This window comes from Marmota marmota, unplaced genomic scaffold (assembly GCF_001458135.2).
Source record: "Marmota marmota marmota unplaced genomic scaffold, marMar, whole genome shotgun sequence".
Classification (NCBI taxonomy): Eukaryota; Metazoa; Chordata; class Mammalia; order Rodentia; family Sciuridae; genus Marmota; species Marmota marmota.
This window is the reverse complement of record NW_026000021.1, coordinates 7,824,558-7,841,214: the sequence shown is the minus strand read 5'-3', so window position 1 is coordinate 7,841,214 and position 16,657 is coordinate 7,824,558. Positions and strand designations below refer to the sequence as shown.

General features: G+C 42.4%; 1 protein-coding gene across 7 annotated transcripts in view; it reads right to left on the bottom strand.

The window, feature by feature from the left end:
* Mgat5 (alpha-1,6-mannosylglycoprotein 6-beta-N-acetylglucosaminyltransferase) overlaps positions 1-16,657 on the bottom strand; it is a 319,720-nt gene that overhangs the window by 93,044 nt on the left and 210,019 nt on the right. For all 7 annotated transcript variants that reach the window (XM_015501729.2, XM_048810438.1, XM_048810437.1 and 4 more), the window contains one exon: positions 6,213-6,346. In XM_015501729.2, coding sequence (XP_015357215.1) covers positions 6,213-6,346 — 134 coding nt within the window. The remainder of the gene's footprint in view (positions 1-6,212; positions 6,347-16,657) is intronic.

Sequence of the window (16,657 nt, the reverse complement as noted above, 5' to 3'; positions counted from 1 at the left end):
TTTTATTTTTGGCAGGGGCGGGGGATATACCAGGGGTTGAATTCAGGGATACTTGACCCTGAGCCACATCCCCAGACCCATTTTGTATTTTATTTAAAGTAAAAGTCTCACTAAGTTACTTAGCACCTCGCTTTTGCTGAGGCTGGCTTTGAACCTGTGATCCTCCTGCCTCAGCCTCCCATGCCCTGGGATGACAGGCATGCGCCATAGTACCCTGCTCAGAAGGATTAAGTTTAACCGGCTAACCTGGCTTCCTCAAAAGGCATCAGTGCATATACCAAGTGATGCATGTGAAGGGCTCCAAGATACCCCACAATTTTTTTTTTCCAAAGAGGGGGACTGAACTCAGAACCTTGCTCATGCTAAGTACATGCTCTACCATTGAGCTACACCCCCATTTCAAAGCCCTTCTGTACAATCAATACCTTCCAGCTTGTTCTGAATGCTTAGGAAGAGAGCCAGGCTCGGAGCCTGGGACTTTGTCTTTAGAGCAACCAGAATTTTCATAAAGTCACATTTTACTTTTCCACATACTTCTTAACCATCAACATGGTCAATAACTCTGAAAGAGCTAAAGGGACCTCTGCATCCCATGCCAGGGACTGCTGGCCAAATGTGTCCTCTAAGAGCCTCAGTTAGTTAACCTGGGACGTGGCCTAGCTCAGAGGTCAGCAAACAGTTGTGGAAAGGACCAGACAATAAATACTGTTTGTTCTGTAGGTCACACAGTCTCTGTCACAATTACTCAACTCCACAATTTTAGTGCAAAATCTGCCTTAGACGATGAATGGCCATGGCTGTATTCCAAAATACGTTATTTACAAAAACAGATTATGGGCTAGATTTAGACCACAGGTTATAGAGTTTGCCAACCACTGATATAGTTTAAAAATTGGAATCTGAATATCTTTGGGCAGACTTGTACGATTCCCATGGTAGTGTTTCCTATATGGCCTCCAAAATGACATTAACAAGAGCAGCATTTGTTTAGACTGAGAGTGCACTGGGCCCTGTTCTAAGAACTGACATACATTTACTCATTTAATGATCATGGAAATCCTATGACGATCACCAAGAAACAGGAGGCCAAGAGATGTTGAGTAACTTGCCCAAGATCAGGCAGCTAGCGGCAGAGCCAGGAACCCAGCCCTGCTCTCTAGCTTTGTGTCTGTGTTCCTGATCACCATGCCACACTACCCAGCATACACATGAACATACACACCAGGACAGCAGAGCACAGTGGACACAGTGTGCCTCTCTCACCTCTGAGAGTCCACCACCTACCACAGGCTCATCCCATTCTAAGGGCCAGGCAGCAGGGACCAGAAGTAGCCAGGTTTGTAAATGTGCTTATGAGAAGTGAGATTAGGATGACTGGAATCAGTCCACTGCACTAAGACCAGTAAAAAGTGACAGGAGAGATGATAGGCTGAAAAACATAGCAGAAAAGTCCCAAGAAGACTGGTCAGCTAGCTATGTGAGACCCAGCGCTCTACAGAATCCCAAGCACTCCAGACCTTTCTCCTAGAAGTGGGCTTTGCCAACAGCACATCTCTGTCACCTGTGTGCTCCTGAGAACGCAGGGTCTTCTTCTCACCCTGAAGGTTCGAACCAGAACCTGCATTTCCTCAAGACTCCAGGTGATCTGTATATACTGTTATGATGGAAAGCGCTCCGCTGCATGGTAGTTGTTACTGACCCACATCACAGATCAAGAAGGTTAAGTACTTCACATACGATAAGTTGTTTGAGTCTAAATACCAGCTTGTGACTTGGGGGCTGAGCTTGTTCTCCCTGTGTGGTCAAAGCAAGGTCTCCAGCATGTTTGCTTCAGCAGCAATCACATATTAGTAAGTCTTAAGAACATCATGGTGGGACCATAAACATGCAAAACACTGACCCTGCCTCACGGTCCAAAGACTCAGTTATGCTCAGGATATTAATTTTAAAGTAAACTAGAAATTAAATTAAAACAGTTAGGCAAGACTTCAATTAATTTTAATTTCTGTACCTCCAAATTATATATTTTCAAAAAAATTGACTGATTTTTCCATTCCCTGATGACTTCAGGTAGCAGGATGTTGGAAGTCTTTGAACACGGACAGCTGGAAAGACAATGCTTCTTCTAGGCACATTTCTGGAATTGCCAGAGTTAGTGCTCAGACTATCCCAGAGGAAGAGGCCCAGAGTCCAGAGCTGTGCCTTCACCAGTTAAGAAGAGAGACTTGCACTTGGGATTAGGTTTAATTACTCTCATCTGATGCTCAGGGTCTTGGGAAGAGATGCTTCCTATTCTAGTGCCTCTGGGATTCTATAGTCCAGTAGCAAGCTCCCTTCTTCTCTCCTTCCTTCCTACTTTTCCATCATGTATATAACATCAGGACAAGACCACTGGGAACCTCAGCCATAACAGAGACAGGAATGTGTGTCTGTGGAGGGAGGCTGCTCCTTGGCCTTCTGTATTAATACACTGTGCTTCTGCACAGGCGTTTGGAATACAGGAAGACCTACATAGTTTAGTAGATACCTTTGATATGACTAAAAAGAACAGAAAGTGCTTGAATACTGAAAGGGAATGAAGCGTTAGAAAGGCATTCGTGATGTGGAAAAAGTAAGTTTCCAGGAACTCTGGAAGCGATTTCCTCTTATCCCCAGGTTTCAGGGGTTATATCTGTCGGCCTATCTCCCCAAGGCACACCATTCTCCCATGGTGGTAACGTTCCTCCCTAGGATGGGCTTCATCACCCTGTTGACAGCATCCTCTCCTTTCAGCCCGGGTCCTTTCTTCCTCATCTGGACTCCTGAAAACTTTCTGTCTTGGCCTCACAACTTCAGCCAGGTAACTGGATTTCTGTCATTTGGATTTCTATCCCCATAGCCTACTGTCACTGTCCTTCTGATTCTAACACCAACCCAAGAATCTCATAAGACTCAGTTTTCTGAGCCAGGATCATGATTCCAAACACCAGTGAGCTGGACTTCCTGGGTTACAGGATAACTTGTAGGTGCAATCAGACTCGGCTAGAAGGGAGTCCCGTGGTGGCAATGCCCTCTCAAGTGCCTGGGTAGATTCGGAGATGCCCTCAAAAGGGAAGGTGGTGTAAGAGTGAGGCAGGCACTTTCAGAATTCAGAGAGTTCTAGAACCTGAGGGTGAAGGTGAGTCTTTCAAAAATCATCTGGTCCACACTGTGCCTTCTTCCACCTCAAACCCTAAACCTCCCAGGACCGACAGAATTTACTTCCTTTCCAGAAGATCTCTAAGGCAAAGGGTTGCAGGACGGAGAAAAAACATTTACAAAGCCTCCCACTCACTAAAGCTGGGGTTGAACGCAGCTTTGGCAATGTGGTTGGAATCATATCTCTCTTAAAAAGCACATCTGTTTTCTGTATATATTCATGAAATACTCTGGGATGGGGATATTTTGAGAACAAACCTAAAGTCTCCCATGTTTATTCTGTGTTCAAAAGTTGAAGAGGATGTCTTGAATACATGTGAAAATTTTAAAGTATTTTCATCTTTTGGGGGGCTTTTCTTGGCACAGAATGCTGGAATGATGTCATAAAATTGAAACATCATCCTTGATTTTGAGTACTCAGGAAAAGATGAATGTAGACACAGTGTCACTAAGCCATTTGTAATCCTTAGGTGGCACTGGTATGTGGAAGATCAGATCACCTGCATAGTTTTAAGAGGTCAAAATAGAGAGGAATTTCTAAATCATGTCACTGATCATTTAAGCAACATAGTTAACACTTCTGGGATTCTGACTGGCATCAAAGACATCATGGTTTTAGTGGTAGCATTAATTTAACCCAAACAGGCAACCCAAAAGGTTTCACAACCAAACTATTGTCTTGCTTTTCTAGGGAAACAGACAACGCTGCCAGAGGCACCCAGAAGGGGGCTGCATTTGGTTCCAAAACAGAAGTGATATCATTTCAAGGTCAAGCCTGCTCAGACATACAAGCTATTTTCTCTGAGCAGCTGCAGAGAAGATAGTTGCACCCTTTAAAAGGCTGGCTGTTCCTAAAGTCAGTGCCGTGATCCACCCATGCTACAACCACAATGCGAATGAGAACACCCAACATGCCCTTCTTAACCAGAGTTCAGCTGAAAAATCATCTCAAAATGCACCATTAACATGGGGCACGTTTTGATACAGGGGAAGCAAAGATATATAAATTAATAGGGGCATCTCAACCAGCTAAATCTAGATTGATTTTATTTTACTTGAGAGGAGAAAGTGTGGGGAATATGGGTTGAGTATCCTTAATCTGAAATACTTGAAACTGAGAGTGTTTGAATTTTTTTTCCAGATTTTAGAATATCTGCATATTTATGATGAAGTATCTTAAAGATGGGACACACATGTAAAACACAAAGTTCCATTTTTGTTTCATATATGCCTTGAACATACAACCTGAAGGTAATTTTATACAATGTTTTTAGTGCACAAGAGTTTTGACTATGACCCATCACATGAGGTCTGGTGTGGGATCTTACACACCTTGTAGCATCATGTCAGAGCTCAAAAATCATGTTGGATTTCAAATTTTTGGATTAGGAATGTTCAACCTGTAATAGACATAGGAAATAATTCTTATTTACTAGCCAGAGCTTTGTAGTCCTGGCACTAATGATATTTGACGCAGGTATTTCTCTGTATATTGCAGGATGTTTACAGCATCCCTGGCCTCCACCTACTAGATGCTATAGTATGCATCCTAGATGTGACAATTGAAATGATCTCCAGACATTGCCAAATATCCCCCTGGTGGATGTGGGGTGGGGTGGGGTGGGAGGCAGAGTAAAACTGTCCCCATTTGGGAACTACTATAAACAGCAAGATTCTTGGTTTAGTATAACAAATTCCCTTATCTGGAATTAAATCGGTGTCCCTTGAAACAGACCAAACTCATTGTCCCTTTGCAATACTTAGCACTACAGAGCTGAGGGGTGGGACACTGCCTTTTCTTTTCTGAACATGAGTCAGAAAAAAAAGGGACTCATCACCCTGCACAGCTGTGTTCCCTCAGTTGCAGGATTTCTGACTTCCTCGATAGCCGAGACATGATAACATGAAACCACAATTTATGGATCCTTCAGTAAAGGGTTTTATTTAAGAACAATCATGTTTTGAAGTTCTGGAGATTTCTGCCCTTTACAAACATTCCTCAAAATTATGACATTCGTCTTCTGAGGCTAATTTGCCATATAAAAGAATTTGCATTGCCCATCAACAAGTCACACCCTGTCTGGTTCGTCTGTTATTGTACCTGCCTCAGGTATACTGTGGAAATCATCTCAGGAGGGCAGGGAGACCCTTTGGGGCCCAATAGTTGGGTGCTCTTGGAACATCTGGTTCAGCTCTGTTTCATTCAGCCTCCCTGAGCAAGCTGCCTACCAACCACCTTTCCAGGATAAGTGTGAACTGACCATAATCAAAGATCATGAAGCTGCCTCATTCCCCAGGAAAGGGAGCTGCCTACCTTCACTGACTGTTTTTTCACAGGGCAGAGGCAAAAACTCAGTTGGCAAAGGGTCTCTGTGAAGTGCCTAGCTTCAGAAAGACATCTGCACCCATGGAGCCCTTGCTCTTGGAAACAAGTACCATTTTCCCTCTATATCCACAAGAGATTGGTTATAGGACATTCAAGAATAACAAAATCTGAGGATGCTTAAGTACCTTATATAAAATAGCACAGTATTTGCATAGAATCTACATATTTCCTCCGATACACTATAAATCATCTCCACATTACTTAAAATACTTAATATGATGTAAATGCTATGTAAATACTTGTTGTTCTGTATTGTTAAGAGAATGACAAGAAAAAAAATGTCTGTATATTTTCAGTACAGACACAATTTTTTTTTTTCCCAGAATGTATTCAATCTGAAGTTGGTTGAGTGTGTGGATGTGGAACCCTCGGGTACTGGCTGACTGTGAAAGAAGCTACAAGGTGTCACTTTGGACCTGCAGAGTTAAAGGGTCTGCTGTACAGCTGCTATAAGGATGGATGACCAACTAAATCCTTGGTTAGATGCCCAAATACTGCAGCAAACAACCCCTGAACATTCTTGTTTACGTCTAAGCAGATCCCATTAAGCCCTGGGCACTTGGCTTGATTACTCTCTGGATCAAAGTTAAATTAAATTACCCAACAAGCTGCTTTTCAGAGAAAGCGACATGTACACAGGCTGACTCACCTTCCAGAAGCTATCCACTTTGCCATACACAAGGGACTGGTTCTGCCTTTTGATTTCGTTAATGTGGTGGATGTCGCTGGAGTTCAGGTGCTGCTCGACCACAAACCCCAGAAAACTGTTGTCTGGGGTGTGAGCTGATGTAGAAAGCAAAGGACAGGGCGGTTAGGATTTGATCATCATCAGCAGCAGCAGCAGCAGCAGAAGCAATTATAGCTTTAAAACAAGCCCTCTCCCCCTTAAGCAGAGGCTTCCATTTCACCCTGTTCTTTCTCACCTAGAAGGGGAGAGGAATTGTCCTCTCCCACATATCCTGGGCAGAACCCACACATGGCAATAATTCTCTCCAGGGTGGATTAATTTAAATCAAATCCTGCTCTTCTCAGGGGAAAATCCATCTGTCTAAAAATCATTAAGCTGTGTGCTCTCCTCGTTTTCTCAGTACAATGCTAGTCTCCTGGCAGAGAGGCCCTCCTTCTGGTTTCACCTCTTAATGGACAGAGATCTGTAGGGGACAAGGGCTGAATTGGTGGTTCTGTTTTTTGTTTTCCTGGGGGTGGGAGGCACACTGGGTATTAAAACGCTGGGGCACATTATCACTGAGCTGTATGCTCAGTCCTTTTTACTTTTTATTTTGAGACAGCGTCTCACTAAGTTGCCGAGGCTGGTTTTGAATTTGCACGATCCTCGTGCTTCAGCCTCCCAAGTTCCTGGGATTATAGGCTTGCACTACCATGCTCAGGGAATAGGTGGTTCTGAACAGGGTAGGACTCTTATAAAATCTGATCTGACTCCAGATGTGTTTACTATCCAGTTGCATAAAAGAGGTTGGGGGCAAAAATCAAGAAGTATAACCCAAAATTTTCACCTCCTCTTAGAATTACTAATCAAAGTACAGTTATGTGCCGTATAATGACATTTTGGTCAATAATACACCTCATATATGAAGGCAGTTCCATAAGATTTATAAGGCATAGTGACATCACCGCTATCTCAATTTTTACAGAGTGTACCCTGTGATTTTTGCATTAATACCAACTAACCACAATGATACAATAACCTAACAAGGGTACATTTTTCAGAATATACCTCATTAAATCATGAATGACTGTAATTAAGGGGCTACATTGAACAAGTGCATGGACTGTACAGAATACAAGGTAGAGTATAAACCAGTTCAAAAAGTCAACCATCGCAAATGAACAGTGTCCACAAGGTAGACTGTTCCAAAAGAGAGAAAAAGTGCTTTCCTGTGGATCTCTCTTATATGGACTCTACAATTTATTTATTTTTATTTACTTTTTGCAGTACTGGGGATGGAACCCAGGGCCTCCCACATGGTAGGCCAACAATCTAACAATGAGCTACATCCTCAGCCCTACACAGCTTCCCTGTTTTAACATTTCCCCAAGTGGGGAATGATCCCATAGTCAATGTTTGCACCTCATGCCTATAATATTACAAGGAATTTCCCCAGGAGGCAATAATCAGAAAATAATCCTGCCATGATTAAACAGAGACCCTCCTCCTCTCTTCTACCTTTGTCCTATTCAGAGACATCTCTGTTTTTTTTTCCAGAGATGGCCCAGCAGAGACCACACTAAGTGAAGCAATGTGCTGTTTGATCTGACCTGAAGAGAATGGTTATAAATATTACAAAACCAAATTCCTCCTGGTAATTGAGATAGATCAGAGATTCAGTAAAATCCACACACTGCAGCTCCCACCATGTCCATTCACAGGTGGGCAGTTCACAAGCAGGAGAGGTGGGTCCCTTGGTCTGGCTCTGGTTTTCTCAGGGTGAAGACCCTTTCCCAGATAGGAAGGTGGCTCAGAGCCCCTGAAGAAACGCAGAGGTGGCTGCAGTGCAGACCTAGGGGTCAGCTGCCCCAGACCTATTCTCAGTGGTCCTGCATGGGGAGGAACAAGGGGGAAGAGGGACACCTGCAGAAAGCCTAGAGCTGCAGAGATGTGCGAGCTACATAAATACGCATTGTCACCATCCGTTCTCCCAGGCCTTTGCCTAATGGGGGTGACAGAACGAGGAGATAATAGGGTTGTGACTGGGGAGTTGTGCTCGGTCTGGCCAATCTGTTATTTCATTTCTGTGTTTTTGAACAAGTGCCCAGAGGCAAGGGCAACGACTGCAGTTGGCTGAAAAAGTAAATTATGGAATAAATTCTACTGCCAACAAGAGGCAAAGGCTTCTTTTTTATCCCCCTTTTTCTTTTTGTGGAGCTGGGAAGGAAGAGGATTTGAAAAAGCATGGGGGAAGGAGAGAGAGAACGTCTGTATTCACCCTAAACATCATTAAGGCAGCTTGTCAAGTTTCTTCCTAGAGCTTTTGTTATTCTAGAAGTTTTGAGTTAGAATCTGACACTCTCAACTTTGGAATTGTGCTCTTTATTTCCAGAAAAAAATATATGCTAAGTAAATGCTATTCTTGAGATACTTCAGTTATTCGGTCCCTATGTAGTTAACTTCGGAAAGAAAGAATCAAGTGTGCAAAATACTTAGTGGGTCTTATTTCATGTTATACTATAGAAGGTGTAGTCAAAAATGAAATGAACATTAAACCGCAAGAAAAAATGCATATATAATATACAAAAAATATATATACAATATATATATGTGTGTGTATATGTGTGTGTGTGTGTGTGTGTGTGTAATTTTGTGTCAAAGCTTCCCCTAGATTATAGCATGAGTGGTGACAGGGAAGGAAAGTACCAAGTAATGTATTCCAAAGATGTGTAACAAATGGCAGGCTTTTGCTTTCTTGTGACTGACATCATTTGGTACTAAACTGATGTGGACCCTACAGGAAGAACAAATGACACACATGAGCTGTCTACAACTTCATCCAAATATTTTCTTTCTCAACCCTCACCTCCCACTGTGAGACATCAACATGAGGAGCAGCAATCTGCATACATGTGTGGTTCAGGATCACAGAGGTTTATAAGGGCACTACACATGTAATCAGCCAGGCCCTCTGTCTCCTTCCAGGTAATACTGAACTTGTCACCGGATGCTAAGCCTTATCAGCATAAGGGTTTGCTTAGCTTGGACTCTCCACAGGCCAGGTGTGGCTTGCTTTTGTTTGTAGGGAGCTGACCAGCTGGGACCTGACTTGGTATCATCTGAAGAGTGCACCCCAGCCTCAATACTAGTCGTTCTTCACATTGCTTACAATTCATTAAAAGCCACAAATCCAGGCTGATGCTACCTAGAATGACCTTTCCCTGGAGATCCAACCTCAGCCCAAGCTTTCTCTTTTGCTCTTCCTTAAGATGAACACAGACTTTAGTTGTGTTGGGAAGGTTTCAGAGAGTATATATTTACATTTCAAGATAAATCAAAGAAATCCCATCATAAATGAGATGCAGGAAATCCTGTACTTTCTGTAATCAGTCCATCCCAGAAGATAAACAAAAGGGATTGAAAATATAGCTGATATTTGAGTTCTCACTATATCTGAATTCTGTGCTAAGAATGTTATAGTGAGTCTTTCATTTTATCAAAAAAAAAAAATCCTATAACATGTTTGCTCAGGTGAGAAAACAGAGAGATACTTAAACTACCCAAGGCTACGTGCTAGCAGGGGTGATGGTGCTGGGATTCAGAACCAGAATGGCTGGTTCCAACATCCTGACACCACTTTAATATAAAGCCTTGTAGTCAAAATATTTTATTTTTTGGACACTGTGAACTGTAGTAGTAAACCATGCTCTAATGGAAAATAATTTCATAAGGTAGAACAAAATACGCATAAGACAGAAAAAATGCATATGAACATATCTATATATATGTAGATAGTTATGTCTATATGTAAAATTATTATGTGTATGTATGTGTATATACATATATGTTTACACATGTTGTAATACAAAGCATTACAATTTTGTGAGCAATCTCTGCCATATGTATGCAGGACTATGGTCCACCTTTTACAAACTAGAACCAATTTGCTAAACATTTGTGGGGACCTTAAAATGATTTAAGACAAAATTCTTATTAAATTTCAGGAGGGCAAATAAGATAGGCAATAATAAATTGTGTATTTCAAAAATGACTAGCAGAGGGGATTTGAGTGTTTCCAACACAAAGACTTGGTAAATATACGAGATGATGGACATACCAATTACTCTGATCTGATCATTATATACACACATACACACACACACACATATATACACTATCAGTCTATGTGTATATATATCTATATGTGTGTATATATATATATATATTTATAGACATATATATGTGTGTGTATATATACACACATATCTATGTCTCACTGTACCCCCATAATATACTCAATTATGTGTCCTTTGATATATTTAAGAATATATATATATATATATATATATATATATATACACACACACACATGTAAATGTGTGTGTAAACAAATTCTATTAGATGAGCTTGACAACCTCACTCAGCGAGAATCATTTTAGAGTACTCATTCTACAAACCAGGTTATGTGCTAGGAATTGGATGATTACAGAGTTTCTGCCTTCAGGAGCTCCCCAATTACTTAATAAATGAAGTACACACTATATTAAGCAGTAATGCTGTCTTCTTTTAAAATAGAATTCCAAATTTTTATCAAGTCAAATTGACCTTTCAATTGCACAAATCTGCAAGTTCTGTTTTTGTCTATCACTGAGTCCCAAACACCTCTAAGAATGCTGCCTTACACCCATACCACCCTCCCGCTAAGGGCAGAAACCCCACAGTCAGCCTGGGCTCCTTCCTCCGCCCTCACAGCCATTCACCAAATCCCAGGAATGTCAGCTTCTCAAAATCCTTCAACTCTCTCTCCTCTTTCCATCATTTTTAGTTCAGGCCTCATTGATTTTTGCCAAGACTTTGCAATAAACAAGCTTTTCTTTCCCCTAAATACAAATGATTTTATTGGCTTTCCTGATTATAACTGAAATACATCTTGCGTGTGAAAACTTTTTTTCAGATAACAAAAAGATATGAGAGGGGAAAAAAAGTTACTCATCGTCTCACCACCTAGAAATTACCACTATTAGAGGGCTTTTTTTCCCCCTAGGCTTATGGATCTTTCTCATCCTCAAAATTAAATTGAATCCTATTACATCTACTCTTGTAAACTTTTTAAACTTATATGATGTGCCACAGATACCTCTCTAAGTAACGATCACAGCTCATCACTGCTGTTGAAGTAGCACAATACGGTGATGCTTGATGTGCCTGAACTGATCCAGTCACGCGAAGATGCCCTATGGCTCTAGCCTGCCAATCCCTGTGGGACTGACCATCCTTTCCCGAATGTGTGGGATTCTACTGCTGCAGGTGGCATGGTGTCAGTCTGGAACTTTTGGCTGCTGCCATTCTGCATGATTAGCCAGAGCTACTTTTGAAGTCAATGTCTTTCCACTACAGTCACAAAGCTGCCAGGGTAAAGGTCTAGAGCCACAGGTGGTCCCCCTGTGTGTCCATGTGAGAACAGCTTGCCTGAGAAGGATACCAACCCAGAGATGGGCAACACTGTGATACAGAAAGAATAAAAATATGCTCTGATCCCTGAATTCCGTGCTGCCCCAATTCCCAGTGACAAGAACCAACACACCCTTGTGACCAAGCCAATCTGATAGACAGCCTATCTAATCCACCCTATCATAAGACATTTAGGGTGGCTCCAACTCTTGGCTACTTAAATCAATAGATATTGCATATGCCTGCATCATACACTCTGCAGTACATTTCCAAGCAGTCTCTGTACCTATGACTGTGCTCCTTCCTCACAGATCTCTAGACCCAATCCACCCTCTGTGTTGCTTGACAAGACTTGTTGAAACACTGTTCTGAAATTTGTGATGATAGTGGTTTCCTGCTGAAAATCTTCACCTCCCTCAGGATGACACAGGGCCCAGTGTAGCTGTCATTCCAACTTGTTTCTGGCCATACTCCCAGTGAAAACTCTGCTCCATGCTGATCCACTTGGGCTGTGTTTTTCTGACTTATCTCACACTGGCATGTGTCTCACATGTCTATGGTTTCCTCCTCCCTGTTGTGAGCCACAGCCCAAGAGGCCCCAGCAAACTTCCAGCTGATTGGCTCCTCTGGGATGATGCTCATTGGACTGTTTCCCCACCCTTTCAGACCACGGAGCTGCTCACTGGGGGACTCTTTTGGCTCCGCCCACGCAACCCAGCCAATCGGCCTCAAGAGCGGGAGGAGTGGGGGTTGAGAGGCTCCCAGGAAGCCAGTGGTGGCAGTTGGGCTCTGAGGGAATTCCTGAAGAGCTCGTGTGGTACAGCGTGTGTATTCTAAAAATAAAGTTTGTTTCTGTTTGACAAGTGGCTCTGACAAGTGGCTCTGACAAGTGGCTCGTGAATTGTGCCCAGCCAGACTGCGGCACCTCCCTATAGGTCTCAGCTCCCAATTGAGAGACTTCCTGACTCCCCAAGCCAGGCTAAGTGCCCCTCCTCAGCTTTCTGACACCATGAAGAGTTAGAGCCCTCATCATTCACTACTGTCCTCCCCTAATAAACTGTACACTCCCTGAGGACTGTGCTGTGCTTAACTTGACTTCCTAGAGCACACAGCATAGTAGGCATCCAGTAAATATTTTTTGGTTCAAGTCAATGATGAATGCTTGATTAACTGGTGTGACTTTGCCTCCAGTATTATGGTCTTTGCACACACGCTTCAAAACCAAGGCCCATTCTGGAGATTAATCATTAGTCACGGTAGCTTGTCACTCTAATCCAGAACCAAGTTCATGCTTATATTATAGTTACTCAATAAATATTTACTGAGTTGATAAATTAACCTGTCTATTTATCTAGGCCCCAAAACAGATGTTGTAAAGAAAATAAATCAGAGATATAGACTTAAAAACCCAGCATCATAGGATTCTAAATACTGTCCCTTCATTCAGATACAACACATTTACCAAGCACTCTCTGAGTAGGTAACAATGTAGGAACTAAGGATTGTATTAGTGAACAAGGTGGCATGGGTGTCCCTTTGTTGAGCTGGAGAGAAGGACAAAAAGTAAACAAACAAAACAACTCAGTGCAGCACATAAAAGAATATAAACACACAGATGTTCTAACTAAAACTGAAATCTCTTTAAGATGTCATGCTGAGCATCTAAAGGTTCTTTTTTAATGAATGAAGACAGGAATAAAATAAAGATTGATGTCACAGAATAATTAAAGCAAAGTGTTAACTGTAAGGCTTAGGTGGTGGGTTTCTAGTATAAATTTCTTCTACTTTTTCCCGGACATTTGAAAAACGTCATAAAAAATGCTGGGAAGAATACTGACTGCCATCATGTTCCTAACACTTTGGCCAATTCACAGAAAAAAAAAAAAAATCACATTCCAGAAAAAGCTTCCTTGCAAAATGAAGTTGCATGACACAAGAAATAATCTGATTTTTAAAGCCACATACAGATAGTGATATTATGCTTCAAATTTTATCCAAAGTGATTTTGTTCAAATGGTGATGATGCTAGTCTCTTTGAGAGAGACGATGCAGGTGAGGAAAACTATAACGTACAGCTGAGTTGAAAAGATGAGTGCCTGAACTGTTGACAGAAGACACACCCGAGTGAATTCTTCAAGTGTCAAAAAGCAATTTAGGAGGGAATGGACTCCTTAGAAGAACGTCACTCCTGAAGGCTGAGAGGTAGACAGGAGGAACCGCGAGGCAGATTCTATTACTCACTGATCTGCACAGAAGTAAAAGGCAAGAGTCCTCCCGATCCAAACGAAAGGCCAAAAAGGCAGTTTGAATCACAAATAGCTCCTTTGCCTCTCATGCCTGAAAGTAAAATTGTGCATGGAAGCAACTGATCCTTAGCTATGGCCAACAGGTTTACCATTTGCAGGAAGGGGAAGCGGCTCATCCTGAAATTCCTGTTTTGTCAGGCAAAATTTGTGGACCTTAAGCCACCATTCTGATCTAATCATGTAAATAAAAATAGCTATGAGTCCCAAATCCTGAAAGTAATTCAGAGTTAAAATGCCATTATAATGACAATGACAATCGGTGTGGATTGAACAAATTCTAAAGTTCTAGCCACATACTTGTACTTTCTATACAAAGAAGAAAGTAAGATGAGGCCACCAACCTCATGAAAACCTCTGTTATCTTCACAACACTTCTTATCCTTTCCTGCATTACTGCATGGACTAAAAATAGGACAGGGCTTATCCTTCAATTTAATTTGATAAATGAATGCATTTTGAACGCCTACCACATGCCAGGTGATATTGACTTAAGGCAATGAATAAACCAGACAAAATCTCCACCATCAGACATCAGGGGAGGAGAAAAACTAAAAGTGAAACAAATACCGGGAGGTAAATAAAATTATGGAGGGAAGTAAAATAGGGGAGCAGCGTAGGAAGTTGGAGGAGAAAGGATTCACATTTTAAAAGGAGGTATAAAGGTAAGTCTCAGCAAAGTGATATCTAAGTTAAATACCTGAGGAAGGGATGGGGAAGTCTAAGGAAAGGATGTTCCAAAAGATGCAGCAGTCATGGTAAAATCCAGGGGTACAGTGGGTGTCTGGCCTACTTAAGAAACATTAAGGAGTCGAGAGACAAGGGAGAAGAAATGTAGTAAGAGGTGTGGTATGATCCAGATCCTTGAGACCATGAGGATAATCTGCCTTTTCCAAGGTGCCACAGGAGCCACAGCATTTTAAGCAGAGCAGGGCTATGCTCTGACTCAAGTTTTAATTAACTTCATTGGGGGAAAACTGAGTCTATTGGTTCTTCATCCATTAATAAGGCCGTGGAGGCTGTGTTAAATATTCACTTAACATCAGTGATGTGACGGGGGCCACCTCAGGTGCTGAGCACTTGGCAGGATCGCACTGGTGGGACTTACAAAGTGGTACCTGGGCTGGAACATGGACCCCGTGAGAGCCATAGAGCAGGAGTGCCTGGCTCTGGGAAGGTTTTCAGAGGATGTGACACCGCCCTGAAGGATGAGCAGACCTGGGGTGTATGCGTGTAGGTGTTGGGAGAAAGTGGGGACAGGAATTCCAAGCAAAGCCTCAGCACAAGCAGCTGCTCAGATATTGAGAGAACCAGGTATCCCAGAAGGAACTCAGAAGCCAAGAGGAGGCAAGACAAGATGTAAGAGGCCAGAAGGAGCCGGGTGGTGTAGGAATCAGGACAGGAGTTCAGACTTTGCAAGTGTATAAATGAGTACACATGAAGCCTCCTTGGAGGTTTCCATGCTGCCCCAAGACACTCATTTGAGAAATAGAAGATGAGAGAGGAGTTTTTCCATCCCTGCCACGATGCCCCAGGGAAGGGGACTAGATGGCTCTGCGTTAATAGGGGTTTGGTGACTTCTAGCTCTAGTCCTATATCCATAGTTGTAGGTGAGCTATGCTTAGGGAGCCTACTCACTTCTCATCTATAAACTGGGAGCCATGGTCCTAGCACACCCTTGCTCACAGGGACACTGGGAGGGACCAGTAAGAACACAAGGCCTCCACAGCCTTATGCACTAAAACATCTGCCACTACACTATGTTGCTCACTCCGTGCTGAACAACCACATGCTTAATCTCACGAGGGACAATTTGGTCATTTCATAATTGTAGCTTTAGTCCTGTTTTGCTTGTCCAAGGAAACTGAAACAATAGACTAAGGCTACCTGCTGATTTCAAAGGCCCAGAGGAGTGGTTACTGGGCAATGAAGTGGAGAGCTAGGAAGAACCCTGCTGTCTGGAGCCACAGAGAATTCACTTCAAACCAGAAAGGGAGAAAAAAATGGTGCACAAATATTTCCAAAGAGATGGTCTTTTTCTAAGACTGTTAGAAAATCCTGATAGACTGGCCAATCCTGATAGACTGAGACATGTGAAGCGGCACAGGCTAGACTTCCAAGTTCAAAGAGACACTGAAGTCTGTGTCCATCACCTCACCTCAGCTACTTGATTTTCAGTGTGATACAGGGCGGTGATTCTCGAAGTGTGGTCCCAGGACTAGCAGCATCAACATCACCCAGGACTTGTTAGAAATTCAAGCAACATATTTTAATAAGTTCTTCGGGTAATTTTAATGTATGCTCAAAATTCGGAGCCCCTAGCACAGGGGAAAGAGGATGAATGAACTGTAAGACAGTGCTGGGCTCCCATCCCAGGTTGTGACTTACCATCTTGGGCAGGTTACATTTCAACCTTTGACACTTAGCTGAGTAACAGGAACAAGATGGGATTACCTATGTGAAGTGTGGGCACCAAGATGGCAAACAGCAGCAAGTGATGTGACCTTCTTATGGCTCCTCTCTCCCACCAATCCTGATCCCTGGCACTTACTCAATTAGCTCCTCACCTACAGAGGTTGAATAAGAACAGTACAGACATTTCCTTCAACACCTGACCCTAGAATCCTTAAAGGAGTAAGCACACTAAAAATGAAAAAGTATCATTGGCTGAAG